Consider the following 27,350-nt stretch of genomic DNA (forward strand, 5'->3'; position numbering starts at 1 on the left):
GGGAGCATAGGCAATATTTCTAGTTATACTCGGAACCCTCTGGTGGTGTACTTGGACTGCATGTGTAAATACTGCAGCTAATTTGTGGTATCGCTCCTTTGTTTAAAACTCCTGTTAGTGTGAGAAAATGGTTTCACTGCATCAATATGAATTAATTTCAGAGTTAAATATTGCAGTCATATCCTTTTAATATAATTTTATTGACACATGGCATCTGATAAAATACTGAAATAAAACAAATTGTCAATATACCCCTCAGTTACAATTCATTAAAAGTGAAAATTGCACATAAGCATACATCCCCACTAGATCTTGCAGAATCTCTAGAAACTCAATAATTGATATGTGAAAGTGCGATAACAGCAAATGAAAGTGACCGAGCTAGATTAAAAGACCATCTATTCTTCGATATGAAGTAGAATTCACTGCCACTCACGTGCAAAGAACAGTGCCACCTAACCCACCACCATTCTCCCTATTTAGCAGAGCACATGGATCAACCCAAAGCAGTCAATAATTTCAAGAGACCAACAACTATCGGAGAAGACCACGCACATGTTTCAGCATAATACGATTTGCAAGTGTTTAGGCTGTAGTTATGTTCAGTGTATGTACCAACTCCATTCCTGTGTGACCGTTAGGTAAAGTGCAGGCTTTAACTGTAGATGTAATAACTGTGTACAAAATGTCCTAATGTGATGCAAGTACTACAATATGTGGATTAAAAGTGAAGTGCTACTGTGTGCAGAAAATACCAGTGGAAAAAAAAAATACACCAGAAGTACATACAACACTAATATCCCATATTAAATCACTGCATTCATAAAGAAAAAACATATGTGCACAGCGAAAGATGGCAGAAACAGTATACAAGTTCCAAGGGAAAAAGAGGTTGCAAGCAGATAGTGGTGTATCCTAGCCACACTAACAATTTAAGCTGCTAAACAATGTCTGAATAATATACTTTTTATAATATTGAAAATGGCTGAGTAGAAAAATGGATCTAGAAAGTCACATATTTGGAATGCTAGCCTCTAAAAAATAAAAAGTCACATTTATGACAAAATATAATTTGGCCACAGATTTGTTTTACACACATGCACAAAATGCCTTGTACAGATTTCGAATGTGAATGAGTAAATCTATGAGAACGATCTCAGATTTCCAACCTGAACAAAACAGATTGTCAAAAATGGACACGGAGGAGAATAGTATAAATCTTGGTATACAATTATTTGTATGATGGCAAGGATAGCTGATGGAGCAGGCAGCTATAGAATGCACTATTTAAATCCATGATAAATGTTGCATTTCCAGTATGGTCCCTGTAAAAGTTGGCTGCTCTCTCCTGTCACGTTCATCTCACTCCGGTATAGGCTTGGACGCGTCACTGGTCAGATCCATCTCCTCATCACTGTCCCCCAAGCCTGTGCGATTCATGACACGGCGCATGTTTAAAGGCAAGTCCCCGCGCCTGCAAAGAGTAAATCAATGACTTCAGAGATATTTGGTAACAGGTTTTATGACTGCACAATTTAAATACATTGAGATCCTTTTATGCTTGTTCAAAGTCAAAAGACCCAATAACACATTGTATTTCTGTAAAAAGGTGTGCCAAAAACACCATAACTATAAAAAGGCTGTGTTGTATTCAGTGAATTCAGAATGTTTTCAAAAACACATTTGACATGATCCCTTATTTTACCCGACATACATTCTACACCTATGGAAAAAACCAGAACATGCACCCAGGGGGGCCCCACAACAGTGTTTGGGAAACCCTGCTCTACACAATCCATTTCTAACGAAACCTTGTGCAACATTTCACTCTAATGAATATAGGGTAGAGGGAGGGATGGACCATACCTGAGCTTGCTCTTCAGGGTGCTGACCTCTCGGGTCACGGCGTCTTGCGACTCAGTGGCATCGTCAAGCTCCCTCTGCAACTTCCTGCGGTTGGCGTTGGCCCGTGTCACTTCCTCCTCTGCCTCCTCCAGCTGACGCTTCAGCTGACGTGTGCGGTTGTTCGCCTTGTCCGCCTGTGGAGTACAGGCAGAGGACCTTCGATCAGTGGCTGCAAATATATGTATCCTTCATCTATGGAGGCTATACAGTGACTGTGCAAGGCGGTTCAGTGGGCTGCAGCTATACAGCATGCGGGTTTCTTGTTGTTTTCCCAGATATAGGACAGGTCTGCACAGATTATCTGGGATATATTCATTTGCAAAATGTTTGTAACAGAAATCGTTTACTCCAAACGGAAAACGTTTTGCAAAAAAATATTAGAGTTTATTGGACAAATTCAGGTAGGTCCCTCTCCATTTACTTCCGTTTGGTTCCTAGAGTAAACGTTTGTTGCAAAACAATCTGAATAATTAACTCCCCAGATCTTCACAATAGAATTTGCAGCCGTCGTCTCGCTTGTCTGGTTACATTGCACCTGGGACGATACACACCACGTTGGTAGCACCTTAATTGGGAAGAACGGGCTCCTAGTAATGGCTGGAGTAGAATGATATCAAATACAAACATATGAGTTTGATGCCATTCGCTCAGTTCTAGAAATTCAGCAGCCTTCACTGATGTACATTACACCCATGTTGCTACTGATATAGGGGTAGGCAACTGATGTTGGAGTAGGTAACTGATCTACACAGAGTAGACCCACCTCTGCTTTGTACTGCTCGGTGTTGCGTCTCTCGTCCTCCACCTGCAGCAGCACCTCCTTCAGCTTCTTCTCCGTGCGCCTGACCAGCCTGGACGAATGCTGACGCTCCCTAAGAACAGAAAAAAAGTCAAGACATGACTCATGAAGGGGTGTTTACTCCTAACCTGCTTCTCAAAATTCATTGGTTAGCCAAAGGGGAGGGACCTTGGATCCTCTCCTACAATACATTGAAAAGGAAACAAGGAGAGAGGACGTGAGGAAAGACCAAGTGAGACCGTGCCAATGGTTTTTACTTACTTGAACTCCAAGTCCAGTTGCTCCTCCAGCTGCAGTATCTTGGCCTCCAGTGCGGCGATAGAGGCCTTGTACCTGGACTTCACAGTCTCCTCCAGCTCCTGCAGCTTGAGCTTCAGCTCCTTGTTCTGCCGGTCCAGCTGGGCCCGGGTCCCCTCCAGGCGCTGGGCGGTACTGCGCTCCGCCGTCAGCTCAATGGTCAGCTGGTCAGTCTAGAGCGGAGTGTGTGGAGGTATGAACAAGACTATGCATTGCGATGAATTGGACGATGTAGTGGCCAGCCCATAACGTTAGACATGGTGTATTTGTCTCAGTGGAGTACTTTTCCTACAAATAGAGCTCTAATGACTCAGGTTGAAACACCACAAACTCAATTATTCTTCAACCAGAATCCCTCTTTTCCCTTCATGTCCTTGTGACTAACCCAGATAAATGAAACACTTTCCTCGCTACAGCTCTTCTGCTTTGCGATCAGTTCATTACCTGCAGTGTGGTTCTCCTCAAGCGGTCATTGACCATCTCTGTGTTCAGCTGCTCCTCCTCCAATTCCTCCTCTAGCTTAGCGATACGAACCTCCAGCCTCCTCTTCTCATCCACCGTCAGGGAACTGAGGGTGGGGGGGGACATTTTGGTTGGGAGGAAGAAAACCATGACAGAACTTGCAAATTCCATGCAAATCAATGCAATTTCATAGTGTTTCTATTAGGTGTCTGTGAGCCGTACTTCTTAGCGTTGTGGCTGTTGAGCTCATCCTGCAGTTCATCCCGCTCTGTCTGGGCCTGTTTCTTGACTCGCTCAGCAGACGCCAACTCCTATGGAGGATGGAGAGGAGCATAAGAACATGGACAGTGGGGGTGGAGACAGCGAGCCAGAGCCCTGCAGACAGACATACCTCCTGGAGATGGATGGTGTCAGCCTCCATTGTCTTGACCTTCTTTTCGTTCTCCTTGGCCATGTTGAGGGCCTCGTCCCTGGACAGACGCAGATCCTCCAGCTCCCTCATCTGATCTTTCAACAGGGCCTGTATAGGAGAGAACCAAAGGACTGAGTCAAGTACCACACCAGACTGTAGGGCTTGGTATTCCTTCTACCGAAAAAGACCGCACACTGCCTAATTTGTAGTGAGCTGTGAACTACGTTTTTGTCGGCGTAAACCTAACAGCTGTTAAACATGCCTTCAGTTCAAACCATTCTTAAAACCAGAAGCCAGTTAAAACATTGTCAGATAATCTGACACCCAAACAAGCTCACGGTCAGCCTGTTGAGGAACCACAACCTTAACTACTTTGACAAGGAACATGTCTGTAAACAGACACGAATCTCTCAACCTGCAGAAGGCACACATATCTCTGCCCAGAAGGTCTCAGCTAGAGACAAGAATTTCCTGGGAGCCACCATCTAGTTTAGCAAAAACCAATTTCAGGGCCCCCCACAAATCTACCTCCATCATTTTTGTATTTTTTTCCCAACAGCACTAAAGATGATTAACTTTACAAACTGGGCTTAACTCAAAACACCCCTTGAGAAACTACGCTCAGGCTGCATTCAGTACAAAACAAAGTGGAAAGTCATTTAATCAAGTGCTGTTCTGAATGACCAGTTGACAAAAGGGAGTTAGGGAACCCTGTTAGCATGACCACTGTCCTTTAAATACGTCATTTATCACGCCATACCCACCAAGCGGAGAAAAACGCACCTGTCTGTTAAACAATCCTCGTCATCTGGGATCCTTGGGACGTATCCCATTTGAAGTTGAAAAAGATACTTAAAGTAGGGGTTAAGGTTTGAGCTGTAGCAAGGAGCCCAAAAAGCACTGACCATTCAAAGTAACCTCTACCTTGTTCAACTTCTCTGCCATTTTCAACCTCCAGCATTTCTGCCACCTGCAATAGCTTATCCCTCATCAGCTTGAGGAAACCCCAACATCCTCTACCCCTACACAATACACTGCTAGCTCAAATGCCCCCATAGTTAAAATTAGTATGCCAAAGAAAATCAATAAATCAACTGACAAGATAGCCATTAGCTCACCGCTAACCAAACATGCACATGCTCCAAGCCTAAGAGAACCACTGCGAGGGAAAAAAAAAAAAAAAAAAAGCATGCCATGCACAATGCTACCAACCATAGCAACAGTTAGCCACTAGCCTAGCGCTAACAGATACTCATACTCCCAACTGGGAAATCTAATCTTGCAAAACAGATGTCATTTTTGATTTAAATGCCCTACAGTAGATAAATACCAGCTGCAAACAATGTTCTAACCTCATGGCCGCCACCACAAACATTTGTTGATCAAAACCCAGCAGCTGAAACTCACTAGCACTGCTCCAAACCTCTCCTAGTTTACTTTAGATACAAACATCTGCATTGCTACCCGTAGACTTCATTGCGCTAACTCTAGTTAGCATTCGCTCACGAAACTGCCAACTTCATTCAGACAGCAAGCAGAGACAAACAAATGGTTTCCACAAGGTCATCAGATTCTGGGTTTGTAGAAGATCTTGCATTATCCTTTTAAATAAGTAACTTCATGCTTCGAGCCAACACCCCACCACATGGCACAAACAGCATCAAGAACATTTTGGGGAAACACGTCTTTCAGGACAGACAGTTACACAACATAGCAAATGTTCAATATAACTGAACACACCCCAGGAACAAGCCACCTTACCTTAGGTCCAGCGCCTTCATGACAACTTGGTCGGCCAGTCCAAGAAGGTTATTATTTGTTCAGGTGGTGACAAAACAAATGCCTACAAAAGGTATACCCAAACTAAAAACAAAAACAAACGAAAGGCCTCATGGCCAACAAACAAAACCAGCAGCCTCAAGCTATGCCAGCTGGGACACTGACTATCATCTTCATTGGCAGCACTATGTGCAAATAAAGGCTTGGCTCAGCACTTGACCAAGTTGCTGCTGCCACCTGGGGATTGAGTGTGGTAGTGTACCATGGTAGTGTGTTTGTCCTAACACTAACCTTCACCCCCATAACATAACGCGATGCACAAACCTATTATTTGGCAGGGAATACTTATTGTAGATCATTGATTCTATACCTCAATTTGCACAAGCTGATCCTCACCAACGGACTTGGAAGTTGTAGGAAAAATAAATTGGTCAATTAGGGTCAGTTAAAAAGGGGAGTCAATGAAACCAACCATGGAAGTATAATGTTGTGAATTAAGGGGGTAGCCCCGACAGAGACTCGAACCCGGGTCTAACGACTGGTAAGCAAACACCTTTTAGTTGACTGGAAACAGCTTGTGTCAATTACAAAACATTTTCTACATGTAGCAACATTAGCGAACAATCCTAGTAAATCCCAGTAAAAGCAGAGTACCTCAAAAAGTAGCCCAAAACTCACTGCCCTCCTGTGTGCGTGCCTCTGTATTACCTGCAGTTTCTTCAGCTGTTTGAGGGCCTCGTCACGGCCCTTGTTGGCCATGCTGATGCCTGCCTCCAGCTCTCCCAGGTCTGCCTCCAGCTTCTTCTTAGCAGCCGTGGCCAGGGATTTCTGCCGGCGCTCATCCTCCAGCTCGGTCTCCATCTCACGCACCTGGGGAACATCACACAGATCCAAGGTTGTGTTTATTAGGTTCATTTTTTTTAAACAAGCATTTCTTATTGTATAAGTTGTCTGTTCTGGGTTTCAGACTGCTTTCTTCTAATTGGCATGTAATGAACACAACCCCAGTACCTGTTTGACCAGCTGCTTCCTCCTCTCTTCACCCTGCTCGTCTCTGGCCTGCAGGTCCCTGTCGGACTGGGCCTTCATGGCCTGCATGTTGACCTCCAGACGCAGCTTGGCATCCTCCGTGGCCTGCAGCTCGTCCTCCAGCTCCTCCAGCTGCACGCGCATCTCCTCCAACTGTTGATCCATGGCACGCTTCGCTTTCTCCAGCTCGTGGACCTGCACAAGAGGCAAAAAGGAGGAATAAAATAAAAACATCTTCATTCAACAATGAGGGAGGGATGGTGCATTCACATTTTGCAGCATTTGGAAATGTTCCAAACTATCCTCACGATTTGCAAAACACATTGGAGGAGAAGGTCAGACTGGATTTGCATTTTTAGGAGACTATAAGACAGGACGCAATGAATCGAGAACTTGAGTCACCCACTAGCAATAGTTCCACAACAACATTCGTGATCGGACTTACACTTTTACCAACGTCGTCCTTCGATGAGACCAGGTCATCCATCTCTGCCTTGAGGACCTTGTTGGCTCGGTCCAGTTCATCCTTCAGGTCCTTAATGGTCTCCAGCTCGCGGGTCAGAGTCAGGGCCCGTGTTTCCTTCTCCCTGGCCTCTGCCTCAGCCCGGTCCCTCTCCTCAGCATTCCGGCTGGAGATGCTCTTCTCCTCAGTCAGCATCTGTTACAGGGACAGGCGAGAAGGTATTTTAGTAAGACAGAGTCAAAGCCAATTTTTTTGTTTTGATAGTGCTCGAAGCAAATATGAACCGAAAACGATTGATCTATTCATCATCATGATGCTATAGAACCTCTATGCCATCATCACCCATCAAACAATTCACCTGGTCAAACTTCTTCTGCTTCTTCTCCAGGCTGGACACAGTCTGCCTGAGGTTGTCCTGGTCCACCATCATGTCATCCAGCTCCTGCTGCAGACGGGTCTTGGTCTTGTCCAGCTTGTCGTAGGCTGATGCCTTCTCCTCCAGCTGTTGGACCACGCCCTCCAGCTCCCGCTGCATACGTTTCTTGTTCTCCTCGGCCCCCTCCAGGGACTGGGTCTCCAGCTCCATCTTCTTCTTCATCTCCGTCAGCTGAGGATAAGGGAAGAGTATGAGAAGTTCGGTAGAAAGGTAAAAAGGGAGAGGAAGAGATGCACATGAGATGTAGTGCCGGTTGGTCAAGCTAAAGCGTTGTGTCAATACGTAAAATACATGAAATGCCTCAGACTTCATGGTCTGTATGTCCTAGCGTACAAGGTGGCATAGTTCAAATCTGGATTTTGAGAAAATAGGAAGATTTCTTTAAGCATTCAGTAAGGTGGTGTAATACATGACCGATAAGGGAAAAAAGTGGATAGTATTATGGAGATAAGAGGGACAGAGGAATGAGCTAGCAACCAGAGCTTGGAGGGTGTAGAGCTGGTACTAACCTGAGCTTGGAGGGTGTAGAGCTGCTTCTCCGTGTTCTTCTTGCCCTGCTCCTCTTCCTCCAGCGTCTCCCTCAGGTTGTTCTGGTCATCCTCCATCTGACGCAGACGAGTGGAGAAGGAGAGCTTCTGGCGAGTTTCCTCCTGGAGCAGCGCCTAGAAAGACAAAAAGGAGGGAAAACATGGTTAGTGTGCGTTTAAGGCCGTTTCTAAACAGCACAACATGGGTGTGTGTACGCGTCTGTTGGCGAGCGCGTCTGTGTGACCGTACCTGTACATCCTGCAGTTGAGACTCCACAGTGGAACAGTCTTTAGTTGCCTTGATGGACTTGCTCTCAACCGCACTCAACACGCTGTTGACGTTGTCCAGCTCAGACTAGACACAGAAAGGAGGAATTAACAGCCATTTAACCACATCCTCCAGAACCACGATCCCTAATATACATGCATATATTCATTACCATCCATTAACCCCCCTTTTGTTTTTACACTGCTGCTACTCGCTGTTTATTATCTATGCATAGTCACTTCACCCCTACCTACATGTACACATTATCTCGACACCCCCCCTGTATATAGCCTTATTGTATTACTTTATTTTATTTAGTAAAAATATTCTTAACTCCATATGAACATGAACTGCATTGTTGGTTAAGGGCTCGTAAGTAAGCACTTCACTCTAAGGTCTACACCTGTTGTATTCAGTGCATGTGACAAATACTATTGTATAATGTTAATCTAACCATTCACCAACATAATACTTTGAAATCCCCCAAAGTGTTCTGGATACCCCATTCATTCACCCTCTTGCCTCATATCTTCCCTTTCTCCATCAGCAACAGCCAAGCCACAGTATCCAACATCCAGTCCACACCTACCTGCATCTTGGCCACCTTCTCGGCCAGGTCCTTCCTTTGCCTCTCGCTCTCAGAGTGTTTGATCTGCAGTTCCTGGACCTGGGTCTCAGCCTTCTTCCTGCGCTGCTCTGACTCACTCTTCCCCTGGGTCAGGGTCTTCAGCTCGATGGCCAGCTCATTATGTTCGCTTTCCATAGCCTGCTTGGCTTTCTCCACTGACGCCTTGTTCTGAACGAGCAGACACATGGGCAGGAGGTTACATAGGCGGTTCTCTCCCGAAATACTAACGTACAGCTTGTTTTACTTCAGAGAAAGAGTTCATGTTCATATTGTACTGTTGGTTGTATAAAGGTCATGCTGATGAAAACTTCAATATGAAATACAAACTATTACAATAAAACCTTGACTGTTACAGGCTGACCGGTCAATCGACAGGCATTATACAATTAAAATAAAGATTCCACCATTCACACAGTCATGTTAAAGAACCATATACACCCCCCCCAAAAGAGAAATTCCCATTATTATTATTATTTTTCTCTTTATTTAACCAGGCAAGTCAGTTAAGAACAAATTCTTATTTTTCAATGACGGCCTAGGAACAGTGGGTTAACTGCCTGTTCATGGGCAGAACAGATTTGTAACCTTATCAGCTCAGGGATTTGAACTTGCAACCTTTCGGTTACTCGTCCAATGCTCTAACCACTAGGCTACCCTGCCACCCCATGATGCCTACATATGAACAGTATAATGCAGTTTGAGCCCTCACCCTCTTGGCCTGCTCCAGCTGTTCGTTGAGCTCGTCGAAGGCCTGGTTGTGTTTGTGCCTCATGTCGGCCACCTGCTGCTCGTGCACTTTGGCCTCGTCCTCCAGAACCTTCTTTAGCTGGGTCACCTCAGTCTCACGCTTGGTTCTGAACAACAGGACGGAGCGATTGAAAGTGGTGGAGGAAGAAGGGAATTGAGGACTGACCCCATATGTCTTCTCAACAGGTAATGGTCTATAACTAAAACTTGACATTTACGCATAGTAAACCACTGTCCTTCACCTCTAACTGTGTGTGTGTGTATGCACGCTCCCAGTACCTGAGCTCTTGTTGTGTTGCAGTGGAGTCCAGTGTGTCCTCCAGCTCAGTCTTCAGAGCCTCCAGCTCCTCTCCCAGGTCCCTGCGGTGTTTTTCAGCCTTGGCCCTCGCAGCCCTCTCCAGCTCCAGGTCCTCCTGCAGCTCAGAAAGCTGGGCCTCCAGCTCCCGGATCTTCTTCTGGGCCGTGTTCTTGGCCGCGGCCTCCTCCTCTATCCTGGAGGATGGTGGGGAGTAAAGAAGGATGGGGGTTAGAGTGAAATTAAAAGTCATACAAGATTATTTTCTCAACTTTGGTTTTACTGTATGGGCTTAAATGAAATCCTAATAAACAGCAGATCAAACTCTTTCAATGGAAAGTAAAACATCTCGTTCAGACCAACCAAATGCGGGCCGCAAGCTAATTAAATGTGGCCTGCGGTTTTTCTTCATACATGCGGCATAATTTATAAAATGTAAAAAAATACACACATCAGAAAATGAATTTAGGCCCCCTTCTCCAATCAAGCATTGCCCTTCCCCCTCACCTGGCCAGCGCAGCCATTAGCTCCTCCTCCTTCTTGGCCAGCTGGGCTCGGAGCTCGGCTATCTGGGCGTGCAGGTCAGCCATCTGGTCATTCAGCTCTGTGGAGTCCCCCTCCAGCTTCCTGCGGTTCTTTTCCAGCTCCTGACGACTCTTCTCCTCCTTCCTCAGACGGTCTGATGATGGAGAGGAAACCAGGGTTGTCTCAATACTACTGCGCTCACCGGCACGTTTCAGATCAGTACAGACGAAGGATAAGAGACTAGGAAAAGTAGTTCACCTCAAACTTAGAATCTATGTCATTGTATGTCTACGGTCCACCTACCCTCCAGGTCAGTGATCATGGCCTCGTGCTTGTTCTTGAGTTTCTGCAGGCTCTTGGACTTCTCCTCCTCCTCAGTCAGGTTGGTGGTGAACTCTGAGATACGTTCCTCCAACAGCTTCTTCTCCTGCAAGTAAACAAATAACACCCCACACACACACACACGGTTACAAAATAACCCCACACGGTTACAAAATAACCCCACACGGTTACAAAATGTCTGAACCATAAGAGCACAACCAGATATTACATTCAAAGAACACCTAGTCCCTAATTTACTCTTCATAAAAATTGGTCCATGATTACTTGCTTTATTGCTGGGATGAATGAATAACTGCCTAATTGATTATTTTATTCTTCCATCAGTCTGAAAAAAAAAAACATGCTAATGCATCAACTTGTACTACAAACCTTATTGAGTTTGCTGTTCTGGTCATCCAGCACCATGACATTCTCCTCTATCTTCTTCAGCTTGGCATCGGTGGTCATCTTCTCCAGCTGCAGCTTCTGCCTGGCTGCCTCCTCCTCATCCAGCTGCTGCTCCAGGTCCTACAGACAGACGGAAGGAGAGGGATGGAACGTTTTCATTCAGATGTTTTAACCTCAATTCCTTCCATCACTCCCTCTCCAAGTTCATTAAAAGCACCACACCCCTTGGAGGGTGAAATGGAAGGGAAAATGAAAACCAGTGAAAATTGACAATTTGCAAAGGCAATTTAATAGGAGAAATCAAGTTCATATCTTTACATGTGACTGACAAGTTGACCACAAGGCTCAATTAAAGGAAAGTTACAGTCCACCATAAATAATATATAAAACAAAAAAAAACTACCGTGATGTTGGTCTGCATCTTCTTCCGCTCGGTCTGTAGCTGGGTGACCCTCTCCTCCTCCTCCTCCACTCTGGACTCCAAGTCGTGGAGGATCTCCTCCAGCTCCTGCTTCCTGGTGGCCAGCTTGGAGCGCATCTCCTCCGCCTCGGCACACAGCTCCGTCTCCGCCTGCAGCTGCTCCTGCAGGGCTAGCTTCTCTGCATTCAGCTGGTGGGGGGGGGGGCATGTGTTAGAAACAGGGCAATGATACACAGCAAGGCTGAAATGCTGGTTGGTTTATGATGGAAGTAATTCACTCCATCCATCAACAATGTATAAGACACTAGGGGCGATTTCCTGGACAGATTAAGCCTTGGACTAAATAGCTAACTCAATGGGGACTCAGATAAATGCTTTTTATTCCAGGGCGAGCGAATCTGGGAAACTACACCAATTCATAATCATTCTGAGTGTACCAGTCATCACCTTACATTTGGGACTTAGTCCAATCCATAGAAATAGAATTACTAGAAGGGACCCTCCATACCTGTTGCTGCTTAGCTTCGAACTCCTGCAGCTGCTCCTCAGCTTGCTGCTGCCTCTCCTTGGTCTTCTCCAGCTCATCCTCCCTAGCCTGCATCTCCTCCTCCTGCCTGGTCACCTGCAGCAGAGGCTTCACCTGGGGGAGTAGGGGAAGAGGACGGGGACTCAGGACAATGCAAGTAGCTGAGGAGTAGGGGATGAGGTCTGCAACACTGATATTAGGATGCTCCCATATGGATTTGCAACAGTGCGTGTACCTTGGTGAAGAGCCTCCACCACTGCCAGTTCCTGAGTTTGAGGTAAGCAGCACAGTTCCTCTGGATCACCTTCATAGCAGTCAGCTGCTGCTGTCTCTTTGTGAAGGCTCTGGAGACAGAAAAAAAAGTTCATCAATATAAATGATGTTATTGGAGTATGTGTACATAGCACGCTCACATACCAACTAATATACAGTAGAAAAATCACAAGCCAAACCTATGCAAGTTACTGCTCTAAATGACAAATTCCTTACTTGCGGGCCACGTATCCACGACACCAGGACTGGAAGCTGATGATGATGTCGGTGATCTTAATGTCCCGCTCCTCCTCCAGGTGGGCCAAGACACCGGCCCGGAAAAACACCTTACTCTGGCCAATCCGGAACAGGTTGGAATCCAGCTCCAGGGCCTTGATCTGGGAAGGAGAGAGAGGATGACATTTGGGAATGACATTGGAAGACTGCTGAATAAAGGTTTGTTCTGACGCCTCTTACCATGAGCACACAGGCTTGTTTGCCGTCCATGAATCCCTTGGGAATGGCGCTGGGAGTGAGGATCTCATATCTGGGAAAACAGGAGAAGTTTAAGGTAAGACACTGAAAAACAGTAACAGGCTAGTCTGCTCACAGTGAAGCTGATAAACAGGTAGGAGATGAGCACACAGATACGTTCCCGTAGTTACCTCTGTCTGAACTCCTGGAAGACGATGCGGTTGGGGAAGCCTTGTCTGCAGATACGGATCCCCTCCAGAACTCCATTACACCTCAGCTGTTCAAGAATCAGGTGGGGCTCCAGCTTACCAGCCTGACAGTGACGAAGTGAAGAGGCAGGATTTTAAATATACATTTTATAGTATATGTGCTAAAGCAAAGACCAACTGCCTGTGCCTCGTATTTATCATATATTTATTATTTAAGTTTATAGTCAAACACTTTGATCAATGGAAGAGTTGATGTCTGTAGACACCATACCTTCTTCTCGTGGTTAGGGATGATGCAGCGGACAAAGTTGGGGTTGGTGTTCCTGAGAGTAGTCATGAGGTTGGACAGCTGCTCCTTGTAGAGCTGGCCCACGGTGCGGAACATGCCCTTTCGGATCTTTGTGGCCCCGTGCATCCCCCCATCAGACATTCCAGCAACTTTGTCCAGGCCCACAATACGATCCACTGAGAGAGAATGAAAAGGAGCAACAGGATCATAGATAACACTTATCAACTTATCTTTCCTGCAGTTCTTTCACCCCATACTTTCAGTTCAAACACAGAAAGGTTGCTGTAGTTCTATTGGCCAACACCAATCATGCAGTTCCATGTACCAACAGTAGGTGACACTATTAGAGTCTACAGCCCAACCCAGTTACTTTCTAGTCTAGTGGAGGTGTCTGAGGGGAGGATGGCTCATAATGAATGGTTCAGGCATTTGATAACCATCATTAGGAGCCCTCCTCCCGTCAGACGCCACAGGTCTAGTCAGCTCTCAGTATCTCACGAGACTTACCGTCTCTCCAAAGCTCCGACACAAACTTGTCAGTGGACTGGTTGAGCAGCGTGGCCACGTTGTCATTCAAAGGGTCCATGTTCTTCATCAGCCACTCATCTGCCTTGTAGTCCACCTGGGGAGGAACCATTTTGTGATCACATAGCTGACCAGTCAAGAAGTTGTGGTATTACCAAGTCACAGGTTCAAGATAAAATAAGGGTTGCAAACTCCCAGTTTTCAGAAATCCCGGTTGTAGGATCTCTGAAAACTTTCATAAAGTCCTGAATTTTACCACCCAATTAGTGATTGATAGATTCCCCACGAATGGTAAACTGACCTTTCCAGCGTAGTGGATGATGCAGAAGTCAGCAGAGTCCTTGAGTTTCTTGGGCTTCTGGAACTTGGGGTTGTTTCCCTGCTCCTGAACCACCTTCTCCACAAAGCTCTTGTCCGTGGCCTTGGGGAACCAGCACTCCTCATCCAGCAGAGCCAGCACACCAGGAGGACTGGCCTAGGAACAGCAGAGAGAAAGGTGGAGACAAATTCAGTGCATGTTGGGTTGTGCAGGATATGCTAACTTTAGGGGATATTGACTTGCATTGGTTTTGTGAAGAAGAAAATGCCTAAGTTTGCATTTGGTGACAGCAGCCAGGTAAACAACCATCGGCTAGATTGCTGTTTATGCTTGTTCAAAGACAACGTGTAATTTGGAACAGAACAAATCACATAAGCCTCAGGTCCATTAGCGAAGAGGTGGTAGCGGAAATATACTAACATGCTTCTCGATGAGGTCGATGCAGGGCTGCAGGTCCAGGCCGAAGTCGATGAAGCTCCACTCGATGCCCTCCCTCTGGTACTCCTCCTGCTCCAGGACGAACATGGTGTGGTTGAACAGCTGCTGCAGCTTCTCATTGGTGTAGTTGATGCACAGCTGCTCAAACGAGTTCAGCTACAGGAGAAAGCAGGGAAAAGACAGAAGGTACACATGAATTAGACAGACCTTGTTGGTGGAAACTCAGAAATGCAATGTTTATCTTAATGTGAGAAAGCAGTAATGCTGTCCACGCACCATCTAAATAGAGATAGATGCATTTTGAAAAGAAATTGACAATCAATGAACACTCACGCCAATCCATTGTTTTGTATTCAATGACCAACAAACAAACCCCTTTCCCACAATCTTCATCTCACCTCAAAGATCTCAAAGCCAGCTATGTCCAAGATGCCAATGAAGGAGGCTCCCTGTCTCTTGGTCTTGTCCAGGGCCTTGTTGATCCTCATCACCAGCCAGCGGAACATCCTCTCATAGGAGGCCTTGGCCAGGGCCTCCACCGCAAACTCAGCCTGCTCCTGGGTCTGGGCCTTCTGAACGTAGTCCCTGCCCACCTTGATCCTGGGGGACAGGATGGCCCGGGTGAAGTCGGTCACGTTCATGCCCAGCAGGTGGCACACTTTCTGGGCCGCTGAGGGAGAGAGAAATGGGTGGGTGAGTGGTTGGTGTTGGATGAATGGAGAACGTAAGGGATTGTCAAAGCCATGAAGGAGGGTTGCAGGAGACAAAGTGTCATTAAGGACCCAAGTTGTGGAGTAGAGGGTGCACACTTTTGTTCCAACCCAGAACACACTTGATTCAATTAAATCACAGAGCTCTTCATTAGTAGAAACAGTTGAGTTACTGCCGAACTAAAACAAAAAAATTAACCTGGGGGATCCTGGGGGAACCCCAGAAATGACTAGTGAAAAACAGATGTAAAGTACCTGTGTCATCAGGCATGGAGGCCTGGTCAGAGTTGCGCTCCTTCTTGAAGCTCATGTTACCCAGCTGGAGAACGGCAGACACAGTTTTCAGAAGACCTGATGGAGTACAAGACCATCAATCACAATATATCAGTTAATTACAGAAATTGCATTGATCTTGAAAGCTACAGGCTAAGAATCAGGTGTGACAGAGGGGAGTTTGTGTACCTATCCGCTCCTCCTCTGGGATGCTCATGATGTTAAAGGCGTCCATGGTCTCCACAAAGAGGTCACGGTCCTGCTGCCCAGGGATGGTCACGTTCCCGTGGGTCAGGAACCGGTAGTTCTTGTAGTCCTCCAGACACAGCTCAGCTGGTTAAAGACAAAACACATAAGCCATTATAAAAGGAAGATATGGTCTCCCGGGTGGCGCAGTGGTTAAGGGCGCTGTACTGCAGCGCCAGCTGTGCCACCAGAGCATCTGGGTTCGCGCCCAGGCTCTGTCGTAACCGGCCGTGACCGGGAGGTCCGTGGGGCGATGCACAATTGGCCTAGCATCGTCCGGGTTAGGGAGGGTTTGGCCGGTAGGGATATCCTTGTCTCATTGTGCACCAGCGACTCCTGTGGCGGGCCGGGCGCAGTGCACGCTAACCAAGGTTGCCAGGTGCACTGTGTTCCCTCCGACACATTGGTGCGGCTGGCGTCCGGGTTGGATGCGCGCTGTGTTAAGAAGCAGTTGGTTGGGTTGTGTATCGTATCTCCCGAGCCCGTACGGGAGTTGTAGCGATGAGACAAGATAGCTACTAACAATTAGATACCACGAAATAGGGGTAAAATATATATATATATATATATATATATATGGAAGATACATGCTTTCATTATTTCAAGTTATAAAGCATTATATCTGCAGGCTTCAAGTAAAAAGTGTTGCTGGATATAATTTGATTTAAAATGAAAACTTTTTTTACATTATATTTATAATAACGGCCGGCATGTAGACTAGCGGTTAAGAGCGTTGGGCCAGTAACCAAACAGGTTCAATGTATCCTTGAGCAAGGAACTCCTATTTGTTCCTCTATGTCACTTTGGATATGTTTTTGCTATAATGACACAAAATGTAATAATTGCCCCCCGCCAAAAAAAATGACACAGCATAAACATTGATATAAAATGAGTTTGTTGGTCACTCACAGCGCATTTTGTCCCCAGCTCCTGTGAGCATGTAATAGAAGATGTGGAAGGCTCGTTCATCCTTAGCCTGCCGGACGGCTCTGGACTTCTCCAGCAGATCTGGCAACATGGTTCGTCAAGAAAAAAAAACCCACCAGACAACCAATAAGTTGTGGAATATTTGATGTTAAAGCTACAATCCATAGTTGCTGCATCGATTTCTGGACTTAGTGATATATACCCATTGATTCTTGAAGAATAACTTAAACTGCCTCATTAGCTTAGCTATACTGCCATGCACCCCTAGAACCCAAAATATAAGCTTGTTTGACTCCAAATGTTTGTAAACAAATGTAAACGTTAAATACTGTATAGCTTCAAGACATGGCTAACACTTAGATGTTGCCATCATGGATGGTCAGTCCACACACCTATAGCTCTAGCCATGAATGTGTGTGTTTATTTATCCAAGCCCATCCCTCAGCTTTTTCAACTAACGATTCTAGCGTGAAGGCTGTACATGTCCTTCAAGAACTATGAAGACGTATTGCTCAAAAGGATACAAGTTTCAATGTTGGCTCCCACAATATATCCATTGACGTCAAAGTTGATCCGGATAAACTTCCCCTAGAAAGAGAGAGAAGGCGAGATTACAGTCAATATTGGTCTCGTCATTATCACCACCACATAATTGCACAAAGACGCTAAACATTTTTTTTTTAAAGAAAGGTTCTTACGAATCTGGAGGAGTTGTCATTCTTGACCGTCTTGCCGTTTCCAAAGGCCTCTAGGATGGGGTTAGCCTGCAGAAGTTGTTTCTCTAGCTCCCCCTGGTGACAAAACAATTAGATGAAGTATATTCACAAATATACTCACAGGTATACCACATGTTATCATTATGGCAGTAGGATGGCAGGATGACTCAACATGGACATTCATGCAGTAAGATGCTGCAACTCCTTAATTCATCGCTGCAAGCATTGCATTTCATCTTGGCGAGAAGCATTGGGAGCCCTGACGTGACTCCATGCATTTGTCGTGGAACTATAGCGATGTTATGCACACTCAGCGGACAGTTTATTAGGTATGACCATCTAGTATCGGGTTGGACCCGGGGCATCAATTCTACAAGGCGTGGTGTTCAAATGTTGCTCAATTGGTATCAAGGGGACCTAACGTGCGCCAGGAAAACCCTTCCCCACACCATGACACCACCAGTCTGTACCGTTGACGCCAGGCAGGATGAGGCCATGGACTCATGGTGCTACGCCAAATCCTGACCATCAGCAGGACTCAACAGGAACCAGGATTTGTCGGACCAAGGAATGTTTCTCCACTCCTTAAGTGTCCAGCGTTGGTGATTGCGTGCCACTGATTGGAGTGGAACTCTGATGAAATAGCCCACCCGTGACAAGGATGGAGGAGTTATGCATTCCTCTGTTTTTTGCCTGTTTGTGGCCCTCCTGTTAGCTTGCACAATTCTTGCCATTCTCCTTCGACCTCTCATTAACAAGCTGTTTTCACCCACAGGACGGCCGCTTACAGGATGTTTTTTGTTTGTTGCACCATTCTCCGTAAACCCTAGACACTGTTGTGAGTGAAAAGTTTCCGAGATACTGGAACCGGGGTGCTTGGCAGCAACGATCATACCACACTCAGTCATAGGTCACTCGTTTTGCCCATTCTAACATTCAATCAAACAGTAACTGAATGCTTCAATGCTCGTCTGCCTGCTTTTTATAGCAAGCCACAGCTAGTTGACTCACTGTCTGTAGGAGCAAATTATTTTTCGTGAATGTGATGGTGTATATTGCCTTAGATCAGTTATCATAGACATATAAATTAGCAGGTGTGCATAGCTTTAAGCAGTAAACAGCAGGATATGCTACCATTATGATACAAACCAAGAAAGTATGGCCCCAGGGAAGCTATATTTCCAAATAAACCCCCACACTCATTCATGTTAAATATTCCACATTCCGACACACTCTCCCGTCCCAACCACAAGCCCAGCCTTACAAGCATAAAAGATAAGCACTTAAAGTACATTCGAGACAGTCGCCAAGATCCCAAGACAGCACACAGGCATGGAACACCCAAAACAGATCAAATCAGCTTTTGTTGTTGTCCACTTGTTCTAAGACCAACCAGATCAGGTGGACAAAGGCCAGGGAGTGGGACAGGTCAGACAAACATGATTGGGTTACCCCTTCACTACTCGGGTGGCCTGACTCATGAGCACTTTGCTGATGGCTAAACACACACAACTTACATTTGATTCTAGGGCTGTTTTTACACAGCATCCCAATTCTGATCTCCCCCCCACTACAGATCAGATCTTTGTCAGAGCTGATCCGATTGGTCTTTTGACCAATTAGTGAAGAAAATAAAAAAGATCAGAATTGGGCAGCCTGTGTCAACAGTCCGAAGCATTGTTACTTGATCTGCTTGACTATGCAGTCATTTGAAATATCACGCAGTACTCTTTTCGGCCTAAATCTCTAAGGTGTTAAGCTTTCGGTATAACATAACACTTCACCACACCTCAAATACACCCTTTCACCTGTACATTACACCACCACACAGCTTGCAGACAGACTGCAGTTAGTAGAACATACATGTACATCGGGGGGGGACGCTGGCAAGCGGGAGAGATGGCGAGCGATTAACTCACATGTGCTAACGCTGCACCCTAGAGATGGGAACGATGGATAAGAGAAAGAGTTTATCACAAGTACTAGCCTACAGTGGTAAAACAAACTAATACAATGTCATGCAACAGTCATTACAGTCCCATCCAATGTCAATGGACTGTATGCAACAACCTGAATTCAGGAAATGGGCCCCTATTCATAAAGCGTCTTAGTAGGAAGCAGTGCTGATCAAGGATCAGGTCGCTCCGTCCATGTAATTTCGCTCATATTGAGAGCTAAAATGCTAAAACTGGTCCTAGATCAGCACTCCCTCAGACAGTTTATGAATACTGGCACTGGTGACTACAGGGAGGTGAGGCAGGCAGGTCCGGGCCTGAAACAGGAATGTTAGGGACAACTACCCGGAATAAGTACAGGGGGATGAGAAAATGAGCAGCAGAACAGGAAAACTACAGAGGACAGAATGGAGGTGTAGGAAGAGGGGGAGTGAGGAGGTGAAAAGGAGGGCTGGTACTGACCTGGTCTTTCTTTGACTTAAAGGAAGAGGCAACGTGTGCCAGATACTGGATCACTTTCTTGGTGTTCTCGGTCTTTCCAGCTCCCGATTCTCCTCTGCAGGAAAGGAGAGAAAAAAAGGGAGGAGAGAAATTAAATAGAAATGAGAGAGGGCGGGAGAGAACAGGAGTTGCTGATTGAAGGGAACAGACAGCTCCGATGAGATGTCTTTTGCTAGACAACAAGCATAAATAAAACAGGGAAGATTTTGAGCAGAGACATAGCTTACGTGCAGAGGATGGACTGATCTTCACGATCTGAAATAGAAGATAGAAAATACATGTGAGTGTGGGCGCGCGTCACAGGTGTGTATGTGGCACAGGTGTGTGGCATCACATTCTCTCACCCTGCATCATACTCCTGTAAGCGTTGTCTGTGATGGCGTAGATGTGAGGGGGCATCTCGTGTCTCTTCTTGCCCTTGTACATCTCAATGATGTTCTCGGAGTAGATGGGAAGGTACTTGTAGGGGTTGATCACCACACAGAAGAGGCCAGAGTACGTCTGAAAGTTACAAGAGAAGGGACTGAGCACAGGCAACACTAACCATCTATACCAAGTTACAAAACCGTTACAAAAATCAGTTGTCCAGAGTGCTGTGTATTTATCAGAAATGTAAATTGTTCTGGATAAGGGTTTTCTGTATAGCTGTGTTATTTTACACGTATTTATGTGGATTCTGTCTTTATGTAAATATGTGCATATGAAGCATGCAAAACCCTCACGTAGATTAGGCCAGAGTAGTAGCGGTCCTTGAGGTTGTGCAGCACTGAAGCCTCGTTCAAACACGTGAGCTCAGCCATGTCCTCCACCTTACTGAACTTGGGAGGGTTCATCTTCTGGATATCGTCCTTGTTCACAGTCACCTTCTTGCCTGTATCGGCTAGCTCCACCAGACACTCCTCTCCCTTCTCTTCCTTGACGGAGCCGGCCACGAACCCCAGCGTCTCCGAAGGGATCCATACGAGCTTCTTGGTGGCCCAGTCGGCCTGGTCTAGGGGGTTGGCGACCTTCCCGCTATCTCTGTAGAGGAACTTGTCCGCTTCCGACATGGTGGCTGTAGGACGAAGACAATAACAAACAATAAGACCACCCAGGAGGTAGGCTGGAGAAAGGAACGTGACCCAGAACATAGTGGCTGTAGAGCAGAGAGGAAAAACAAGACATGGAAACACCCAGTGAAAAATAAATTGATGATCATAGTTTGGCCCAGGAGTTTGTAAGGAACACATGACCGGATTTATAGAGTTCGGCTTCTCCCTGTACAATAACTGATTTGTTTCTGACATGGCTGTAGAATGGATAGGGAAAATAGGACAAGTGTCCAGAGGAGGAATAAAAATGCAGACATGCTGAGCTAACCTAAGATTGTTACAGCGCAGCAAACTATTTTGGTCGAAATGCCTTACTTTAAAAAGTGAGGGGCAACCACAAACAGCATGCAGGTGCAGTTCAGACCAAATGAGTAAAAGGTACAGCTCCAACTGATGTAATTATTTTAAATCCATTCCTTGGATTTAGCACCTTAGAGACGAAGTTGGAGTGAAATGTTTAAGTGTATAATTCACTCAACCTGTCTAAGTTCAGGTCATATGCATGGACCTATAAATGACTGGAACCAGTTCAGAACACTGTGATCATTGTTGAGAACGCTGAACATGAGCTTGTTCTACAATGTTAAACATGCGATTCCCATTTGCTGAAAATGCATTGTTATGCGTGACATAAACATGTGTTACATGAAATGGGCTTCTCAGGAATATTTGCCATGAATGAGAGGACGCTCACACACCCCCGCAGGCACACGCACGCTAGAGGTTGTACTATGAGGATGTATTATGAGGATGATCCTCTGTAAGCTTGGTAGATTGTCCCCATGAGACATAAGAGGCGTTATGGACTGACTTTGGCCAAGCATAAACTGGATCAGACTCTAAATGGGTTGTGACAATCAGGAATTGTGCATGCACACGTCATTGGAGTCACACAAAGCCAGTGACACCTTTCCATTGTGACCTTTGGCACTTACAAGCTGGTCTTTCTCACTCCTGCTGCTCCCTACATAGACACGGGCACTTCTCCCCCACAACTGATCCATACATGCACCTTAACCTTCCCCTTGTTGTCTTCCTGTCCCTTAATAACCAAAAACAGAACACTTCCGTTATAGCTTGATGCCTATACTCCATGAAGTTGACAACATCGAAGGGTAGTACTACCTGAACTTACTCTAATAAGAATCGCTTGGTTTTGTGTGTTGTTGCAAAAAAATGTTGCTACATAACGAATGCACTCCAGCTGTCATGTATAACATAACATTGTCTTACAGACAAGTAAAGAGCGGTGGACCAGTCAGAGGAAGACAAATGAGGGCTCCCTTACTTCCTTTGAAGGGGAACAGAAAACAGGACAGCCAGTGAGGAATGTCTGGAGCAAGTTTAGACAGAAACATTTCATAATACTCAGCCACCACTCCCTGAAGAACAGACGCCATGTCTCTTTAAGAAAACCTTCACTCTTCAGGTTAAATTGGTGAATACACAGACAGCTCCACATCTTAACCTACTACTTCCCCCTTCTATCCTTGGGCCTGTATTCATAAAGCGTCTCCGAGTAGCACTAGTGCTGATCTAGGATAAGGGCCCACCTGTCCATAAGCTTATTCAATATGAGCCAAAAGGCTGATCCTGGATCAGAACTCCTAGACTGAGGCGCTTTATGAATACAGGCCCAGGTATTCTAGGTCAATTTCTATTTCTATCTGCTTGAGTCTCTAGCTATGACCCTTTCAAGGGTGTGTGTGTGTGTACATACTCATGGCCTCAGGCTACAAGTACAGACTACAACACCCAGTCGTAACCAGTTTTTACCTCCATGATAACATTGTAATTACATTCCAGGTGAGATCATTATCTTGAGGATTACTTAACTTGTACAGGGTTGCCTTGTCCACCATTATAATGCTATGCCTCTTAGGCTGCATTTACACAGGCAGCACAATTCAGAACTCCCATTTTGTCTTTTGACCAATTGGATCTTAAGTGATAGTTCAAAAGACCATTAAGTGGAAGAAAGATCAGAATTGGATCTCTGTGTAAACACTGCCTTATACTGGTTGAAGGCTAATGAAGCTGTGTCCAGATCTATCAGCATATATTTCAAGGTTTTCTCCTGCTTCCAAGCAAAACATCACCGCGTCTTGATCATGTCACCCATAGTGCCCGAGGTGGTGACACTAAACAGTGTTGTGTTTCTAACCCACGTCCCCCCTATCAGGGAGAAAGTTTGAAATAATAGGGACAGAGAGAAAGGGGGATAGAGAGGGACAGAGAGAAAGGGGGATAGAGAGGGACAGAGCAATAACATCCAGCTGGATAACATCCAGGTGTCTAAGTTCATTATGGGCTCAGACTGATGCTCTGATTAAAGACAGAGGGGGAGGATCACCTTAAGGATCTCTGTGTCCATGCCGTTGGCTGCCCACTACATGTGCCAGCAGGAGTGGACTACTAAACCAGAGTAAACAGCTGAAAAATCAGGACTGTTCCCACTCATAATGACCCAGGCATGCTAGCCTGATCCCAACTCCTTGTCACTCAGACCGAAAATGACTGATAAGAAGTTGGCACAAACAGATCTGGGAATCAGGCTGATCTCATACATAAGCCCCATCTGAAACACATAGGAGGAATGGGTTCTCGTGGGAGACATGAGGAAATGCAGACAAGATGAGAATGAGAAACTTTCACATGAACGTGGGTTTTCAGCAACAAAGTGCAAACTGTGGGCCAACTTCCACAGGAAGTTGCGTGATATGGTGTTGCAGTGTTGACACATGCATTTCCTGAGGGTCTTATTGCCCAACTTCAGTCTAGAAAAGGACACTACTGACATCCACAATTGATGGTACCCATTGTCATACAGTGTTAAGGGGATCAGAGTGTAAGCCCATGCAGTGGGCTGTGGCTGTCAAGGATTTCCTAGTCACCTTTCAACTCGTATGACTGGCTTGCCAACTCAAATGACTAGTGTGTCAATTAAAAAAGGGCAATTACACCACTTTCAACCTAATTTCCATCATCTCCAGCACAACACCAGTGTCCATCTACATATTTGAAAAAATGCACATAAAGTTTAGAAGTCACTGGAGATAATGATTGAGGTTGAAAAGTGGCAGAATTGCCCTTTAACACAACTCCTTATCCATTCACTCGAGGGACCTCGGCATGGTTCGTCTTGCAGTTGCCCGATTAGATTTCTGTGCATTGGGTCTAGATCTGGGTTCAAAAAGTACTTGAAAAACAAAGGTAAGAAAATGAGTCATAAACCAGCGGGGAAAATAAGAAATGTATTTGGCGGCCTGGTAGCCAATGCTTTGCAGCATGGTGGTTAGGAAACCCTGTTAGAAATCCAGTGTCATTTACCTATGTTATGCAGTCATTGCATCTCAAAACTGTTGTCAGACAGCATAATAAAGTCCTATAGCTCAAGCTGTTGCAGATGGAGGTGGCATGTGGGTGGCTGTTAAAAGGGCAGGGGGAAGCCAAGGTAAAGACTGGATTGAATGAAGGCCAAGAACACAAGTGCGTAGAGGTGTTGAAACGTGTTGCTGAGGACAGCAGGGCAGGTCTGTCCAGAGATGGACATTAGCTAGTGGTGACCTCAACACACCTGGTTTTAAACAAACAGCATTTTGGAGAGGGTTTAAAAAAAATATATATATATAATTCGGTCAAATACTAGCTGGGCTTAATTTCGTGGCACAATGGAACCAATGGCATAGTCCCAACAGTGCAAACATCACCCATCTGGCACTCCAGGTAGGCTTAATGCCCCCCTATTTAAAATCTTGACTCTTGGGAAAACGTAAAATGTAAATTTGGGACACTCCAATTAGTATGATGTTACATTTCGTATGGTACAAATTTCAATTTGTTGTCAGCAACGTTAGCTAGGTGCCTAATGTTAGCTGGGGTTAGGGGGTTAAGGTTAGCCAACACGCCAAGTAGTTTCAGAGTAGCTAAAAAGTAGTCGGAAAGTTGCTAAAACTGTCCGAAGAGAACACAACCTTTGGGTTACAAGAAATGTGCTTTATACTTCTGCCTGCTCAACCACCCTATTTTATTTTTTTTGTCTTAAATAACCTTCTGTCATACGTAACTATTTTACCTTTAACTACGCAAATCAATTTAGAAAAAAAATATTATTTTCAATGACGGCCTAGGGGATGAACAGATTTTTTACATTGTCAGCTCAGGGATTCGATCTTGCAACCTTTCGGTTCCTAGTCCAACGCTCTAACCACTAGGTTACCTGGCGCCCTACTATACCAAATGTAACATATCATACTAATTTGAGTCCCCCCGGATTTACATTTACTATGTTACGTGTAGTCTGAGACCTGACTGTCTCTTATCATCTAGTTTTTGCAGGTACTAGGAGAGGCCGGCATTAACAACATTAGTATCTATAATAAAATGGGTGGGGGAAGTAACTAAGCAAGATGGTAGATATGATTGCAGAACAGCTATGCATGTACTAATCATATAACTCTATTTTAAGGTGTGTATGGTCTAGTCCCCAAGGAAGGACTCGATTCCTACCAGGAACATTGCATTCTGCTAAAATAGCTTAGAGACAGCGCAGTGGCCTGAGTAGGACATTCACTGAACTGAATACAGGTTCGCCTCAACAGCTGATAGTTGAATGCCACACCTTTACCATACGAAACTCAAACACAAGACCCAGTATTTCAGGTGCCAAAACCATTTGAATGCAAGTGTGTGCAAATTGTGTATCCTTAGGGCAGATCCATATCAGGGCGTGCGTGCATTTTGTGCTCCAACCAACCCTCCAAGCCATGGTCTCAAATTACAACTTCAAACGAAGACAAGCAAACATCAGATACATGGGCAGTGTTGAGCAGTGAACTCCATTTAGTCCAACTAGTAATTTAAATATTTAGTAGGCAAATGTATATTTTTCCACATCAGACCTGCCTAATTCTCACTTGAAACATGATTTGTTTAATAGGCTAAAATATACCTTTTACATTTTCGGAAATGTCAGACTACAAATTTAAAAGAACAAATCACTTTGGGGTCATATTTAATCAAAGTGTATTTTAGCCTTTAGTTGAGTAAACCATGTGTTTTTTTAGGGTAGCTTTAGTGTAGTTCACCTTTCAGTGTGAAATTATTGGTAGCTTAGTGAACTATATTTTCAGCGTAGCTTCCCCAAAACAGTAAATTGGTCAACGTAAAGTGCTCTACTACAGGGTTGATGGCTGTGGGTTGGAAGAGCCACCAAGTTCGGGAAACCGAGCATAGGATTGGACATTGGCTGGGTGTTGTCATTGCTAATTACTTATCATGACAAGGTGAAATAATCATTGTTTGTATAGGTAGACTACAATTGGTTTACCCTTGCAGATGCTGCTATCCAGGTTAGCTTTACTCAATGGCTAAAATGAAACTGCAACAGTGCAAATTTGACGGGACTGTGAAATTACTAGAAAGAGTGAGTATCAATATTAAATCCCATCAACTAGCAATGTAACGTTAGTTTGCAATCTTTCCAAGTGTCCCTTCGTTACTACCACCGACTAGGTTATCACCTGAAGCAGTGACAAGGCTACCTTGACGTCGAGTAGTGCGGATTCTGCTGGACGCGTCACCTTTCGATCTACATTCGCGATAAAAACGCAAACGCTCACATGACACAGGACTAATAAACAATAACCTACTTGTCTGTCGTTCGTAGAGTTCCCCGCAACAGACCTCGAAGAGAGTACTAACATATTATAAACAGATCATATCCCACGAGGATTACGGAGGGACCAGCTGATTAGGTAACCTTGATTAAAAACAACTTACCTTCTACTCGGGTTGTAGGCACTACGGTGTGAATTCGTTTGCTGTACCGGTTTCCGTGTTTTCAAAGGCAACTTCTTCCGCGCGACAGCAAACTCAAGAAACCCTACTGCAAATTATTTCCTTCTCAATTATCTCCCTTTCTGTTGTCTCTGCGCTGGGCGTGACTGAAATGGGGTGGACATATCTAAACTATGATCCACCCACTTTATCATTCACAGGTGAGAAAGGTCTGACTGCGACCCGAGTCCTCGCCAAGACGAAGGAAGAAACGCCCATGCCCATAGAAAGCCCGCCCCTCTTGTACTGGCTCTTGGCTACTTACGTTTGAGTAATGTAGCAGAAGCTCTTATCCAGAACAATTAGGGTTAAGTGCCTTGCTCAAGTACACATCGATTG

At 45.2% G+C, this 27,350-nt stretch overlaps 1 protein-coding gene across 2 annotated transcripts; it reads right to left on the reverse strand.

Moving 5' to 3' along the window:
* Positions 1 to 181: 181 nt before the first annotated feature.
* myh9a (myosin, heavy chain 9a, non-muscle) lies at positions 182 to 27,148 on the reverse strand. Of its 2 annotated transcripts, XM_024440534.2 has the most exons (41): positions 26,955 to 27,147; positions 20,805 to 21,136; positions 20,427 to 20,583; positions 20,310 to 20,337; positions 20,044 to 20,137; positions 19,546 to 19,563; positions 17,609 to 17,701; positions 17,435 to 17,498; positions 16,893 to 16,991; positions 15,927 to 16,070; positions 15,720 to 15,815; positions 15,153 to 15,424; positions 14,737 to 14,910; positions 14,299 to 14,472; positions 13,980 to 14,094; positions 13,455 to 13,648; positions 13,166 to 13,287; positions 12,978 to 13,047; positions 12,738 to 12,898; positions 12,484 to 12,592; positions 12,231 to 12,362; positions 11,705 to 11,911; positions 11,284 to 11,421; positions 10,876 to 10,999; positions 10,555 to 10,726; positions 10,032 to 10,244; positions 9,715 to 9,859; positions 8,967 to 9,173; positions 8,360 to 8,464; positions 8,092 to 8,244; positions 7,505 to 7,753; positions 7,129 to 7,341; positions 6,666 to 6,878; positions 6,363 to 6,524; positions 3,855 to 3,983; positions 3,686 to 3,774; positions 3,446 to 3,569; positions 2,966 to 3,174; positions 2,669 to 2,777; positions 1,867 to 2,039; positions 182 to 1,474 (listed from the first exon to the last, which is right to left on the reverse strand). In XM_024440534.2, exons 2-41 carry the CDS (start codon positions 21,129 to 21,131, stop codon positions 1,363 to 1,365), a joined length of 5,889 nt encoding a protein of 1,962 aa, XP_024296302.1. In that variant the 5' UTR covers positions 21,132 to 21,136; positions 26,955 to 27,147; the 3' UTR covers positions 182 to 1,362. The 2 variants fall into 2 exon arrangements, with proteins under 2 accessions (XP_024296302.1, XP_024296307.1); XM_024440539.2 differs by lacking the exon at positions 19,546 to 19,563 and having other exon boundaries at positions 26,955 to 27,148.
* Between the last annotated feature and the right edge of the window lie 202 nt (positions 27,149 to 27,350).

Source organism: Oncorhynchus tshawytscha, linkage group LG02 (assembly GCF_018296145.1).
Source record: "Oncorhynchus tshawytscha isolate Ot180627B linkage group LG02, Otsh_v2.0, whole genome shotgun sequence".
In the NCBI taxonomy this organism is placed as follows: Eukaryota; Metazoa; Chordata; class Actinopteri; order Salmoniformes; family Salmonidae; genus Oncorhynchus; species Oncorhynchus tshawytscha.